This window comes from Podarcis liolepis (genome assembly GCF_965112155.1).
Source record: "Podarcis liolepis genome assembly, chromosome: 13".
In the NCBI taxonomy this organism is placed as follows: domain Eukaryota; kingdom Metazoa; phylum Chordata; class Lepidosauria; order Squamata; family Lacertidae; genus Podarcis; species Podarcis liolepis.
In genome coordinates, this window is record NC_139573.1 from 20,806,727 (window position 1) to 20,821,917 (window position 15,191).

Sequence of the window (15,191 nt, forward strand, 5' to 3'; positions counted from 1 at the left end):
ATTAAATCCTGTCCCTATTATTTAACACAAAGAAAACACATATAATTTTCTAAGCGCTGTGCATATATTAAAAGAGGAGACAGCCCCTGCCTGCCTGCAGATTCCACTGACCTGTAGTAACAGACAATGATACAAAAGGAAAAGGGAATGAGGAGGGAACAGGAAATCAATCCCCTGGGGCAGCTGGTCCTTCTCTGGCTAATGGATGGGGCCAAGATAGTCACCTAGGTCTACAGTGGCCGGCAGTGCCCTGGCTGGTGGCGGAGTACGCCTTCCTTTGGTTCTGCAGCCCTAGATCATGGTTATAGAGCCTGCTACTAAAAAACCCCACAGTCAAGTCTGGTATCAGAAAGAGAATTAACACAGGGCCTCTGCAATGCCAGGACAATCCAGGTTGCATTTCCTGTCCTCCTCCTTGGTCTTCAGCCTCTGCCTAGTAGGCCAAAGCTCCCAGCACTGTTCTCTGAGGCAAGAGAGAAGGACCGAGTTACTGGGTCTCACACATCCCATTCTGGAGGACAAGTCTTCGCTCTGCCCTAACTCTTACCCTGCCCCTGGCTCAGCAGCTGCAGGAGCACGCCTAGTGAATGTTAATCCAGAGGTATTCATTCCTGGGAAAACACAGTGTCCATCGCCCATACTGGCTGGGACTGATAGGAGTTGGAGTCTGACAACATCCAGGGGGACTTATGGGTTTCCACCCCACCCTGGCTCCAAACCCTAACCAAAAAGACAATCAGAAAGAAGGCTGAGAAAAGCCTCTATTGCAGGGGTTGGCAAGGTTTACCTCGCCTGGGCCGGTTCACTCCAGCTGAGATCCCTTTGTGGGCCGGATTGCACGCGTGCGCCTGCGTCTACACAAACACAATTTCCGGCGTCTGCACAGGCGCAATTTCTGGCGCCGCAGAAGCGAGTCCCTGCGCCACACTGGTTTAGCACAGCATGCGGGGACTCGTCAAATGGGCGGCTCAGTTCAGGGGTGGCTTGTGGGCCGGCTAAACGACCCCCGTGCGTCACTTGTGGTTGCTGACCCTTGCTCTATTGGGATCTTCAGAGAGCTGCTGCCAATCAAAGTCCTGTAGCTAGGGCGGACCCATGATCAGGCTCCAGGAAACCCTTATGCTCTTATAGGAGTGTGTGTGTTAGGAAGAGGAAAGCCCAGAGCAGGGACTCATTCAGAGACACCACAAGCACCCTCCTGCAGGGCGGATCATGCTGCTGGGTCTTCTGCCTCAGGATTAAAAGGAACAAACAAGCCAGGCAGCCTCAGTCCAGGACTTGCTGCTAACCCAACTTCTCTAATCACTCATTCGCCATGAACAAACAGATTTAGTTAATGTGTAATCTGCAAGCACCAGGGGAGCCATGAGGCAGGGGCCTTCAGGGAGCTAAGCGGGTGACATCCCTGGGTGGGTGTGGGTGTGAGAGAGAAATCTTGCCCTGCTCTACGCCTGCTTTCTGCTGCTGCTGCTACATTGGCAACCAGTGCCACGGCTTTCAAAAGTGCTGCCTTCATTGCCAGACTCAGCAAAGGCAGCACAAAAGGCTGGTGATCCGAGCGTGGGAACACTGCAATTTCCATTTGTGAGGCAGCCATTCCCCAATCAGAGGCGGGAACAAGTCTCCAACTCCTTCCCCTCCTTTCTATCTTCTTTTTTTTTTGGGGGGGGGAGGAATTCCCAGAGTTGAACTTCAGCCCCTGTTGCATCACAGCAGTCCAGGGTGGAAAGCAGCAGGAACAAAGAGCGGCGGAGATCACTGGCACGGCGAGATTCTTTTAAAATACTATTTTCTTTCAAAGCACAGAGACAGCACAGCTCTTCTTGGTGAAGAAAAGGGGGAAGATTTTAAAAGGTAAGCTTGCATGAATATGGGCGCTAAGGTAGTTTGGATCCTCTCCTCCTGTCCTCTACCCTTAACTGGGAATCATGCAATTCACTGGGAAGTGAGGAACAGGGAGATAGTGGATCCCATGGGCTGGAAAGGGGAGCAGGGAAACCCTCTCCTAGTGAGCCAGCTTCTGTAAGAGTATGCAAGGTTTGAAGCCACACAGAGTTCTTGATCAGGCCTGAAGGTGTGAGCTGCTTGCAATGAGTTATGATGATTTATGAAGTGACAGCTTTCAGAAGGATGGCAGGAGACTCTGCTTTCCTCCTCAACTCAGGGAAAGGAAAGGAAAGACACCACGCTTAAAAACGATGTGAGCTTCTGGGAGGAAAGTACAGCGGTACCTCGAGTTAAGAACTTAATTCGTTCTGGAGGTCCGTCCTTAACCTGAAACCATTATTAACCTGAAGCACCACTTTAGCTAATGGGGCCTCCTGCTGCCGCCGTGCAATTTCTGTTCTCATCCTGAAGCAAAGTTCTTAACCCAAGGTACTATTTCTGGGTTAGCGGAGTCTGTAACCTGAAGCGTCTGTAACCTGAGGTACAGTGGTACCTCGGGTTATATACACTTCAGGTTACAGACGCTTCAGGTTACAGACTCCGCTAACCCAGAAGTAGTGCTTCAGGTTAAGTACTTTGCTTCAGGATGAGAACAGAAATTGTGCTCCGGCGGCTTGGCAGCAGCAGGAGGCCCCATTAGCTAAAGTGGTGCTTCAGGTTAAGAACAGTTTCAGGTTAAGAACGGACCTCCAGAATGAATTAAGTTCTTAACCCGAGGTACCACTGTACTTTAGAAGAACTTGGATGAATATTAAAATGCATTTGTATCTTGGCCTTCCATTAGCTTAGTATGGCAGATGTGGAGTAGGTTATGGCCCCCACCCCATAAGCCACATGAAGCTAGGGAGGGGGAGGGGGAGAGAGAGAGAGAACAGCTGGTCAAAGGTTACTTAACAAGCTTCATGGCCGAGGGGGAATCTGAACTCTGGATCTCCCTGGCCAAAGTCTTACACTCTAACTCTTACACGGTTCTGGCTCCAGCTGGATAGAAATTTCACATGCAAGCACTGCCAGCAAGAGAGCCTATGCGTTGACAAAACCTAGAGATCGCAGCATTAAAAGCTGGGGTAGATTTTAGAAGCTGGCATCAAGGAGAACGGCTTCGTTTTGGGGACAGGGAGGCCGAGGCAACCAGTCCAGTGAGCAGGAGACTTCAGGCTTGTGAACAAGCTTGCTTCTGTTCTCTCTGCTGGAATATACAGTTTCGCCAACCAGAGCCAGGCAACATAATGGAAGCTCAGGGGTCAGGCCAAATGCAAAATAATAGGGCAGAGCCTATTACTTGTGAGCCACCCTTGGTGTAAGCCAGTGTTTCCCAACCACTGTTCCGCGGCACACTAGTGTGCCGCGAGATGTTGCCTGGTGTGCCGCGGGAAAAATTAAAAAATTCGAAAGATTTTTTTTTAAAAAAGTCAAATTTTCGATTGGGGCGCCGTCACTAGATGACCCCTGGGGTTCCCTCCCTCCCTCCCTCTCTGCGCCTCCCTCCTCCTCCTCCGGGGAGGCCCTTCCTGGCTCTCGGCCAAGGCTTGGCGGCTGCCACTCACTCACTCACTCGCTCGCCCACCCGTCCCTCCATCCCTGCACCCGGCCTCTCCCCCTCCGTCCCCGGCGCGGGGGCTGCCGGGATCCGTAGTCCCCTCGCCCTTGGGCTCCGCACCCGTGCGGGGTGCGCAAACTACGTTTCCCAGCGTGGCCTGGCGGGCCGGGCGTTTTGTTTGAAGCGCTCTTCTCCCGGCCATGGAATGAGCGCAGGGGCGGCGGTCGGGCGGGCAGGGGCTCTTCCGCGCAGACCCCGCGCAGCCTGCCTGCGCCCCCGCGGAGATCGGGCAGCAGGATGGAGCCCGGGGATCCCCACGGAGGCGGAGCGGCGGAGGCGGAGGCTGCCCCCCAGGTAGGGCTGCGTCGGGGGGGGGGTTATTTTTGCAGTGCTGCATCCGCGCCGGAGGGGACGCATCGGACCGCGGAGAGACCCCTTGGCGGGCGTGCAAGGCAATGCATGCGTGCAGGCGTTGCATGGAGTGCAGTGCAATGCAATGGCAACGCGGCGCCCTGCATGCATGCATGCAACTTCCACCGGCGCTCCGGACTTGGCAGGTGAGGGGGGTCCCCAGTGGGCGGCAGAGAGAGCCGGGAGGGCGAAGGGGAGCCGGGGGGGAGCAGCGCTGCTCCCCGAGCCGAGCCCGGGGGGAAACTTCGGCGTCGTTGCGCCGGGTGTTGGAAGCGGAGGCTGGCGGGGGCCCCTCACCTGCAAAACCTGGTCGCCTCTCATATATTTCGTGCATTGCATTCATCGCCCGCTTTCTCCTCCAAGGAGCTCCTGGGGGCGCGCGTGATTCTCCCTGTGTTATCCTCGCAACAACAGCCCTGCGAGGTGGGTCAGGCGAGTGGCCCAAGGGAGCACCCAGGGATTGTCCTGGCCAGGTGGGGTGATTTGAACCCTGCTCTCTGCCCGGTCTTCGTCCTCATTTAGCCCCCACATATGCATGACTGTGCATGACTGAGGTTCCCCCCCCCTCGTCTTGGCTATGGTGTGAGTCTGTCCTGTTAATTAATGGGGTTCTGCCTTCGGAGAAGATGAGCCAGCCCTCAAGGAGGGGATTATGTAATTTGCTAGCAATTCATGTCCCTCCCGGCGTGACGCTGCGCGCTGATGTCACGGGGCTGTAATGGTGGTGTGCCTCGAGATTTTTTTCATGAAACAAGTGTGCCTTTGCCCAAAAAAGGTTGGGAAACACTGGTGTAAGCTGCCTCCATCAAGATGTTTTGGACCACAACTCCCATCATCCCTGGGCAGCATGATTGGAGTTACAGTCCAAAACATCTTGAGGGGGCAGGTGGGACCACGGGTGCCATAGAGTGGTTCTAAAGAAAGGTTCTTGGATCAAGGTGGGAAATTGGTCAGATTCTTTCTCCATCCACTCCAGCGCTGCGTAGTCCTACTGGTGGTGGCTCCCTGGGGTGTCAGACACAGAGGTCTTTCCCCCTGCCTTCTCCTCACCCCCATGGTGCCCAGTTGAATTGGCAGTGCCAGGAACTGAACCCGGGCCCTTTCACAATGTGCTCTACCACTGAGCAATGGTCATTTCCCCAACTCATTTCACCAGGGGCCCAAAGATGGGGTTGGAGTTTAAACCCCCCAGTGACTGCAGAACAGCCTGGAAGCTAGTGGAAGAAGAATGGGTTTTAAGTAGACCTGGGCTCTAGGATTTCATACTTAGGATAGGCAAGGACTCCACATAGGATGGGAGGAAACTCAACGTAATACAAACTATTTCTTTCTGGTTTTCCTTCTGTTGGGAAGACATTTCACTGTTATGGGTGATGAGAGGGAGTCTTGTGGACTGAATATCTGCCTCCCACTCCCAATGACAGAACTGCTGTACATTTTTCACTTGTGTGCCTGGCAGAAATTCAACAGATCTTCAGGCACAAAAATGCAATGCTGTGAGGGAAATGTCTACTGAATTTCTGCCTGCAAGATACTTATTTTAAAGGTGCACAGACTCAGAAAAAGAAAATGCAGTGACTGTGAGTGCAGGGTGCTCTGGGTGTTAAGCAGCAACAGGCTTCCAGACAATGTGTAGTTAGCAGATTTTGCAATCTGGGAAAAGATTGTTTAAATGGATGCAGAAAACAATTCCAACAGCAGGGGGCAGCAAGAGGCAAAGAACCTTGGAAAATCTTTACAGCACATATATACCATTTACATTGATGACCTGAAATGACCAGCTCTCTGTTTACAGACACTTCCCTTGTCTGGAAGGGAGTCCAGTTCACTGGTGATCAGGTAAATGGCTATTTAGAATGGTCCATAAAGTGTTTCAGCCTTTAGCCGGTATACTTCGTGGGCTGTGTGTACACTATCCCAAAAGTATTCAAATTTTGCACATCCAAAAATCAATAATTAGCTTCATTTATGCAAATGAAATATATTTGCATGCATCTCCTTACTTTGCCTACATCATTCTGTTTTCCCAAGACCAGTTTTTAAATTTTGAAATCCTGAGATTGGGCTAAGTTGTTTTGTTTTGCTTTGCTTTGCTTTTTCATAAGGGCAAATACGTAGAGCTAAGGAAAATGCATTTTTCTCCAAAACCACAAGGACTAGAAAGTTGTGCAAATTTGAATGGAAGACAGAATTCTTAAGCCCTCGCATTCCAACCCAGATAAGAGCCCACCCTCGAGCAAGAAACCTGCTGAGGTTGGAATACATATAATAACCCTGGGGGTGACTGAACCAGTTTCTTTCTTCTAAGTGGGCGCCTGGGATCAAAGCCAATGAAGGCCCAGAGAATTCCCCTTTCCTTGGAGGAACAATAGGACAAGACTGAGCGTGAAAGATTCCAACCTTATCGCTCTAAGAAATGGGGGCTGAGCCAACAGAAGAGCAGCATGTAAAGGGGGCAGTGAGAGGTGGCAGGTGGTGACATATAGTTCCATAAGAGGAGTCCTCCTGGATCAGGCCAGTGGCCCATCCAGGATCCTGTTCCCACAGTGCCTCTGGGAAGCCTGCAAGCAGGACCTGAGGGCAACAGCACATGCTCTCCACTTGCGACTCCCAGCATCCGGCATTCAGAACATATCCATCCTGGCTAGCGGCCATTGCTGGCCTTAGGTGTTGTTCCTGGCATCTGTCTGTCTCAAGAGACAGTCCAAAGGGAAGCAGAGCAATACATTTGGCACCAGCTTGGCTGCAGGAGTTGCCAGAAGGAGGCCTACAAGGTGCTGTCCAACTGTCTTAGTTTCCTCCTTAGCCTTTTCTTCTCCCACAGATATCCTCACAAGGCAGCAGAGGTTTAGGATGAGAGCTTTCCTTCTCCTAGATGGGCTACCTTCCCAGATTGGCAAGCCCTCACTTCCCTCTACAGCACATGCAGAAACCGCCTTCTTGGCCGCTGGACTCACTATTGGTCTTGTTGAACCTGCCTGATGCTTTTTTTAAGCCATCCAAGTGGGCGGTCATTGCTACCTCTCGTGGAAGCACATTCCATTGTTTATCTATGCCCTGTGTGAAGGACTTATTTCCTTTGTGTGCCCCAATTCTTCCAGCATTCAACTTCCACAAGCATTACAATCCTGTGTGGGTAGCTTGTGGGCCCAGGAAACTTGAGCTGAAACTCTGCCTCAGTCACAGAGACACATCACTAGCTCTTGGCCTCAGTTTGCCATCTGTAAAATGGCCTCCCAGCCTGTTTATAATGCTCTGCACCAGTTCCCTTAACTGCTTTGCCTTCAGCTTCCAGCCTCCTTAACACCACTTCCCTTGCTTCCCTTCGCTTTACGTGACAGAGGAGGCAGGCCCTGAACAAATTAAGGCAAAACAGGGGATTCAGTTGATATGCCAGCTAAATGTACAAAATCAGCTGAGGGGAAAGAGAAGGGCCGCTGGGAGAAATCGGATACCCCAGGACGCACTGCTGAAGGCCTCAAGAGCCACGTGGCAGAGAGCAAACTAGCTTGACAGCAGACATGAAATTCTAGCCTCCAAGCATTAAGTCAACCTCTAATTAAGGGGATTAGGAGGCAAATGAGGGATTGTGAGAGATTAATAACAACCACAAGAGGGAGCGTTTTAATGCTCTCCTGTGAAACAGAGAAGCCAGCATTGGTTTGCAGAAGCAATAGCCACAAAACTGAACAAGAAGGGCAGGTTGCTCAAAGCCATCGCAGTACAGTGGTACCTCTGGTTACAGATGCTTCAGGTTACAGACTCCACTAACCCAGAAATAGTACCTCGGGTTAAGAACTTTGCTTCAGGATGAGAACAGAAATCGTGCGGCAGCAGCGGGAGGCCCCATTAGCTAAAGTGGTACCTCAGGTTAAGAACAGTTTCAGGTTAAGAACAGACCTCCAGAACTAATTAAGTACTTAACCCAAGGTACCACTGTATTTCAAGCGGAGGCTCTTTCTGTGGTGGGTCTCTGCTCTGCCAGCCCCGATTCCCCATACCACTTGGCCCTCAGTGGCACGAGTTATTCCAGAGGAGAAAGGGGGACAATGCACCAGGGGCAGCGAGTGGGGTGGTGCCCTCCAGCTGCTGCTGGACTCCAACTCCCATAAACTCTGTGGGCAATACCACTTGGGAATTAGGGGAATTGTAGTGCAACATCTGGAGGGAACCACATTGGCCATCTCAACACTACACCAACATCCCTGAACCAGCATCGTTGTCTCAGACCTTCCCTGCCCCACTGACACTGGACAGATGCCCTCACGACATTGTTGGATACACGTGCTGAAAAGCAAGCCTACCCAGACATATAACTTGGTTACTTATATTTGTTTTTAAAGTTTTGTCTTTGTTTTATAATTATGATATATTTGGGTTGGGGTTTTTTTAATGGTGAATTGTGATTTAGGTTTTATCTACTATTTATCTGTATGGTGCTTGGAGACTGTTGATCAAGTGGATTATGATTTTTCGAAATGCAAAAAATAACTTTTTGGTGCAGTGCCAGGTGGTTTTTTCTGCAGGCCCTGTCACAAATCAGTGAATAATCTAATTTAAAAACAGCCACCTTAAACACACACAAGGCAGGAGCAGGTGGTAATCTGACACTACTGCTTCCAAGCTTTTCCATCATGGAGATTCACATCAGATGTGGATATGAGATATTATGAGAATCATCAGCGCAGTGTAGGGATTAGAATGTTGGACAAAGACTGGGGAGGCCTGTTTTCAAACCCCCAATTTGGCCATGGAAGTCATTAGGTAGCTTTGGACTAGTGATTGTATCTCATCCTAATCTAAAACCTCACTGGGCTGTTGTAAGAATAAAGTGGGGAGAACCTTAAACAGACAGTGACTGGACCTGTGGAAAGAGAAATATCACATGCACTTAAGAAAAACCCTGCTATGAAAGGCCCATCTGCACCAACATCTTGTTCTCACAGTGGCCAGCTAGATGCCCATGGGAAGCCCACAAGCAAGACCTGAGAGCAAGAGCACTCCCTGCCCACTTGTGATTCTCAGCAGCTAGTATTCAGAGGCAGTGGAAGCAGAACATAGGCATGATGGCTCGTAGCTATGATAGCCTTATTGCCCATTGTAGTCAACCTCCCACCGAATCACAGCCACTTTACCTTCTGGTAGCCAGGACTCATCTAAGCGGGAATGTTTTCTCACCAACTAATCATTATTATATATACCGTCTTTTGCGCCCCTTAGGATGCACCGGCCCATAGGACGCACCTAGTTTTTTGGGGGGGAAATAAAGGGGAAAAAATTATTTTCCCCCCCAGGTGCGGGGCTGGAAGAACCAGGTCGGGGAACAGTGGGAAGGCACGCTCTGCCTCCCCGCTGTCCCCCGAGCTTGTGGGGCTGGCGATGGGGAGAAGTGCGCTGATCCCGGGACTGCAGGCAGCTCTGCGCCGCCATCCGGAGCGGGGCGGGACTTAGCGCCCTGCTCCCGATGGCCGCACAGAGCTGCGCTGATCCCGGGACTGCAGGCAGCTCTGCACAACCCTCAGAGCCGGTCTCCTGAGGGTTGCGCAGAGCTTCCTGAAGCCTGGAGAGCGAGAGGGGTCGGTGCGCACCGACCCCTCTCGCTCTCCAGGCTTCAGCGAAAGCCTGCATTCGCCCCATAGGACGCACACACATTTCCCCTTCATTTTTGGAGGGGGAAAAGTGTGTCCTATAGGGCGAAAAATACGGTATATCATATATGTTTGCACACCTTTGTTTCTCTCTATGATTATCCTTAAGGCTTCTCTCATCTCTCCTCTTTTTCGTCTTCTCTTAGGGAAGAATAACAAAACAAAAGAAGAAAACTGTGGCAGTGGTTGCCCACCCATCAGGCCTATGATCTACAGCAGGTACTGGCAGACATCAGGCTGACGCAATCTACTTTGCTGTTGTTTTTACTTGAACCCTGAGGTGCACCAACCAAGTGCAAAATGGTGGCTGAGGGAGGCGAAACCACCTACTTCCTGCAATCCATGAGCCATACATTGGGATTATCTACATAGACAAGTACAAATCTCAGTTATTACAGATCAGAGGTTCTAAAGCTCCAGTTTAAAGGAGGAAAGCCTTGTTGTTCTTACTCTACAGCTGGAAGTTAGGAGCCCTTGCTGATCTACTGCAATCAGCCAATGGTACTACTACAACATCCAGGTATTCAAAGCTAGCATTAGCACCTGGCAGAGCCGTGTTTACCCAGGGGTGCGGGGCACCCGGGCACTGAATTCGGGGGGGGGGGCGGACGCCAGGCGCTCAGGCTGCCTAAGCTCTTAACTATCTACCTGTTATGAAATAAAAATTTTGATCAAGCTAGAAAAACAAAATACATGCCCATATTTTTCCGTGTATAAGACGTCCCCATGTATAAGACATTTTGGGGAACTCGATTTTAAGAAAATGGGGGGAGGTGGCTCCATGTATAAGACGACTCACACTTTTTAGCATAATTTTAAAAGAGAAAAACCTAGCCTTACACATGGAAAAGTACGGTATGTACCTGGGTATTACCGAAATGTATACCTACTGTTTCACTAACAGACTTTTGACTTTGTGTGCTCATTTACCAAAGACGTGCTGTGCAAGCGGCGGCACTTGTCAATCACAGCGGAGGCGCTTGTCAGACTTGGGGGCGCTGGGCGGATCTTTGCACCCCGGCGGCACATATGCTTAAGATTCCCCTTGCACCTGACATCCATGGGCAGTTGCTAGAACGCTAGTGCCCTGGCAGGGCCCACTGCTGATGCCTGCCCAATCCCCACCCCTATATATGAATGACTCACCACTTTCGACTGTGACAGGCAGCTGTATCGAACCACCCTTTACATTCCCCACAGTACCCCTGAATTAGCATCATTCATAAAGGAGAGGATAGATACATCCACTCATCTCTGCTCGGAGAAGGGTCATGAAAGCCAAGAAGCCCCCCTCACAGGAGGAGGGTCTCAGCAGGGAACATCTTGTCCAGGGCTGCTGCAACCTGCAGCCAGCAATGCCAATCTCCTGGGTTTCCTTTGAATTGAATTTAGTTTTCCTGGGTGCAGAATACACACGCCTCTGTTAATGAGTGGGAAGCAACTGAGTTGGATCTCAAAATAACCAGAAAGGCACTTCCTTGCTCTTGGCATGACAGCAGGGGACTGAACAGAGAAACTCAGCAGTAGTGGCAACCATAATTCTTGGCCTTTGCAGAATTTTCAGTGCCTTGGCAACTGTTCCTCTTTTCATTGCCGACAAGCAATATAACACTTTGAAATTGCTTTCTCTCTCTCCTCCAGTAGAAACCCAATCCAGACCTCTGAACACAATCAGCTCTATTTATCAGGAAGTTGCAGCTCTCTCACAAGATGCATGTCAGAAAGTCAGGGGTGGAGCAGTAGAAAAAAGAAGCGGAAGAGAGAACACAGTGTTCCAGGTAGGTGAGAATATCATGCCAACTTAAATAAAGAAAGCAGGAGGTATGCTGCCATGGGACTGTGGCTGCAAAGGGAGGGGCAGCCCCTAGATTTGTATAACAGGTCAGGACAAGAATAATGACCAAATGGGGTTGCTCCAGGTGTTGATATTTCCAGGCAGAGTTTACAAGGATCGGATAGAGAATCCACAATTTCCTCCTAACCAACATGAACTTTCATAACCCCACTGCCAAACCCACGTGTTTTAGTGTCTATTAAGCTAGAATCAGAAACACATTCGCATCAGAAATGCATAAACTGAATGTTAGCAGTTGTTTTTAAAGTTCACAGGGTTTTATCTGTGTTGTGAACACTTAAATTGCTCCTTATTCCATTTAAGCATATTGCCATTCTTAAAAATCACAGGGAAGTTACAGCTGCTGAGGAACATACACACCAATCACTGAAGCAGGATAAAGTTGTTCTTGGAAAAAAATCTACCCTAAGCCTGGAGGAATTTTGAGTGGGATAATCTGCATGGGTCAAATCGATGCCATTTCAAGCAAGACCAGGGGGGGAGGGGGAGGCAGCCATCACCATAGACTTAAAAATCAGAATTCTTCCTATTGTGCAAAGCATCCCTTGTGTCAAAAATTGTAAAAAAAGAAAGAGTATGAGAACAGTACCTTAGGTGTGGAAAAGTACTGCTCTGGGTGTCCTAAGGAATTTCTCGTGAGGAATTAAAGGAAATATAGCAGAGGAGAGTGTTATTTTTAGGAGAAAAAGATTTAGCCATCTTTTTAGGACTAAAAGATCTCAAGAGGCGGGGAGAAGTGTGTTTTGTAACAACTTGGCAGTGATGTGCCTTTGGGAAATATCAAATTGGGAATTTATTTGAAGGAGGGAGCCAGCTGGAGCGGGGCTATCCTGTTCAGTAAATTTCCTCTGTTGGAGAAGAGATATGGGGCTTGAGGGAGGGGGAAATAGGTAACGTGTTACTACTGATCCCAACCTTTTCCAGGCTGAAAAACAGTCATTGGAAAAGCCAGGTGGTGAGTGCCCAGGCGAATATTGGGATTGGGGTGTCTCCTTGGAAAGAAGGACTGGGGAAGAAGCAAGCTAATACCCATCTGGAAGGAAAGGGGTAATGAGTATCTGTTTAGGAACTGGGCAAGGAATTTAGAGAAGAGATTGGCTAAAAGCAGACGAGGGTGTTTTTTGGTTGTTTTTAACGTGGGTGCTACGTTCCAGCCCGGAGCTATTTAAGGACAGGACTGAGCCCACCACCGTGACCCCCATACCGGAAGTGCAGCCCCCTTCCCTTTTATTTGGGGATGGGCTGCGGGGAAAGGCCGCCGGGTCTCCTTCCCTCTTGGCCCCCCTCCCCTTCCCCAACTTACCCGCCCCAAAGAGCGCGGGAGTCCCGCCGTCGCTGCCATGCTGTTGGTGGTGCTTCTGTCTAATGAGGCCGGGCGGGGCCTGCTGGAGCCGGGGCAGAAAGGTTCCGCCCCTCGCCCGCCTCCAGCTCCACCTCTATTTGCCTACTTTTCATGCGGCTCTCCATGACAAAAAGGCTCGAGCTGAAAAGAGGGCGCAGCTCAGGACGCCTTTGTTTTCAATGTCAAATTTTGAAGGATGAGTGCGCCGCTAAGTATGTACAAAGGGCTTTGCTTCCCTTCCCCCGGTCGACTTAATTTAAAGGCGAGTTAAAATGCGACGGCTCTACAACCCTAATAAGGAATTGTATCGAGATTATATTCAGTACTGCGACGTATTCAGCACATTCTTCTTTATGTATGAGTAAAAAAAAAAACAACAAGCAAGTTGAGCAAAACAGAAACGTTTACATTTACAGAAACGGCTACATTTAGGGTAGTTGATAAAGGCAAGATCAGAAGCACTGATGATGAAAGAAGAATGAAGGCTGTCTGTTAGGAAAGGATTTGTGGAAATGTGTACATGTATTTTAGACACACAAACACATCTTCGTTTTTCTTGGCACAAATACCCTCTACAAAGTAGGGGGGGATGTTGCAGCCAATCACACTCGCTTTCCCTACACACGCCCACTCACCCATCCAATGGCAAAGCTGGCAGTTTCACATACACCCTTCAAGGAGCACATGTGTCAGCTTTGCATCTGACTATGCACAGAGCAAGCAAACAGCAGCACAGGGGCATGGCCAACAGCAGGGAGGGATTCAAGAATGTGCACAAACACCCACGTCATCTGGCTTGGGTGTTATTTATTTTAAACGTTATAGCCCTCCCATAAACTTAGAACAGGGAACAGTAAATGGGAGGGCATAACACATCAAGTGTTCAGTTAAAAATCGGTTTAGACTGGAAAGCCACAACACAAGGAAACTGAAAAGCGTGACTTCTTACTGGACTAACCACAGCTGTGGAAAGGCACCTCCAGTAAAAATATGTCTAGGTATCCAAGAGTTGCAATGCACAAGGCAGCACAGGAGCCACTGTGTGAATCAGTGCCTAAAGCGTTAATCTGGGTCCAGAGTTGTGGTTGTTAAAATCATGAGCTAAGAGATGGAAAGCCCCCTGTTTTTGTCTTCACAGCACAGCTGTGAACTCATTGACTGGCCATTTTGTAAGAAAAAGGGGGGGAAATAATTATAATCCTACCCTACCATAAACACTGGCTATACTTACAAAGATCACTAGGATCATGTATGGAAAGGTTTTAGGCACTTACAAAAACTCATTTAAATCCTAAATTTTATTGATGTTCTCCCTGTTTAGCCATGTCCTTGAGAAAAATGACAGCAAGATCTCCCATCCTTACTGGTTAAAATAGTAAAAATTAACTACCTCACTAGGGCTCTTAGGAGGATGAAGAAGAGGAGGTCTTAAGCACTTTGAAGACAATGAATTTTTTCCAAGTGATAATCATGTATTTTATTTATTTTAGTTCATTTTTTGTAAAAATGGGAGGGGAGACAATAAACACATTTTTTAAAAAAAATCTGAATGGCGTAGAAAGTGTTTATGTGCTTGCCTAAAGCAGAAAGAACGCATCCTGGACTCACGAGTTTTGGAAACGAAACGGGGTAATCATCCAGATGAGAAAACCTAGAACAAAACCATTCACTTACCCACCAACTCTTGCAACTTATGTATTGGCATTCTGCCAGCTTTTGAAGATGCACTTTTTTTACATTAAAAATTCTTTGATTGCTTGACCTGAGTCTCCTGTATTGTTTAGCTGTTTTAATTTCACATTTTAATCATGGAGGTTTCTATTTTAATAGGGTTGTTTTATGGTCCCTTTTTAATTATACTGTATTTTAAGGCCACATCTGCACTGCACATTTAAAGCAATATCATACCATTTTAAACAGTCATAGCTTTCCCCCAAATAATTTGGGGGGCTGAAGTTTGTTGTTTGGTGCTAGGAGTTGTTAGGAGCCCCCTCTTCCTCTCGCAGAGCTACCATTCTCAGTTCCATGGAACGAGGGATGACTTCAAAACACTCTGGGAATAAGTGTCCTGGAAGGGGAATTGGGGTGTCCTAACAACCTACAGCTCCCATAACAAACTATTCTTCCCAGGATTCTTTGGGGGAAGCCATGACTGTTTGACACACACATATAATGACGACAACAACAACCTTGTCAGAGGGAGTGACCACAACCCACCCACCCATAGGAGACAGAGGGACTGAGGTTTTATGAATAGGGTTGTTATATTTTCAGGGCAGTACTGTTGTTCATGTTGGCAGCCAGAAACTCAACATGTGAAGTTGCCTTCCCCATCTGCACTTCTGATGCAGCAGTGGCTGTTCTTGGGGGCATGGGGGGGGGTGCATGGAGTGGCAACCAGAAATTCTAGCATGTACCTAGTCAATGAAGAGCTAATGCTCTGTTTCT

The 15,191-nt window shown here is 48.9% G+C and overlaps 1 protein-coding gene and 1 long non-coding RNA gene across 5 annotated transcripts in view; one reads left to right on the forward strand and one right to left on the reverse strand.

Moving 5' to 3' along the window:
* Window positions 1-13,883, reverse strand: part of BCAT2 (branched chain amino acid transaminase 2) — a 30,263-nt gene extending 16,380 nt beyond the window's left edge. Inside the window, exon 1 of one of the 3 annotated variants that reach the window (XR_014518575.1) lies at window positions 12,705-13,883. Coding sequence is in view for 1 of the 3 variants with exons in the window: in XM_083472013.1 (XP_083328139.1) it covers window positions 12,705-12,743 (39 nt within the window). In the remaining 2 variants the exon portion in view is untranslated. Of the gene's footprint in view, window positions 1-9,626; window positions 9,673-12,704 lie in introns of those variants that run through there. The other 2 variants (XM_083472013.1, XM_083472014.1) reach the window with 2 other exon arrangements.
* LOC310691865 lies at window positions 233-14,287 on the forward strand. Of its 2 annotated transcripts, XR_014518583.1 has the most exons (4): window positions 233-1,854; window positions 9,693-9,765; window positions 11,188-11,324; window positions 12,326-14,287. It is a non-coding gene; the product is annotated as an uncharacterized lncRNA (long non-coding RNA). The 2 variants fall into 2 exon arrangements; XR_014518582.1 differs by having other exon boundaries at window positions 11,188-14,287.
* Window positions 14,288-15,191: the final 904 nt, after the last annotated feature.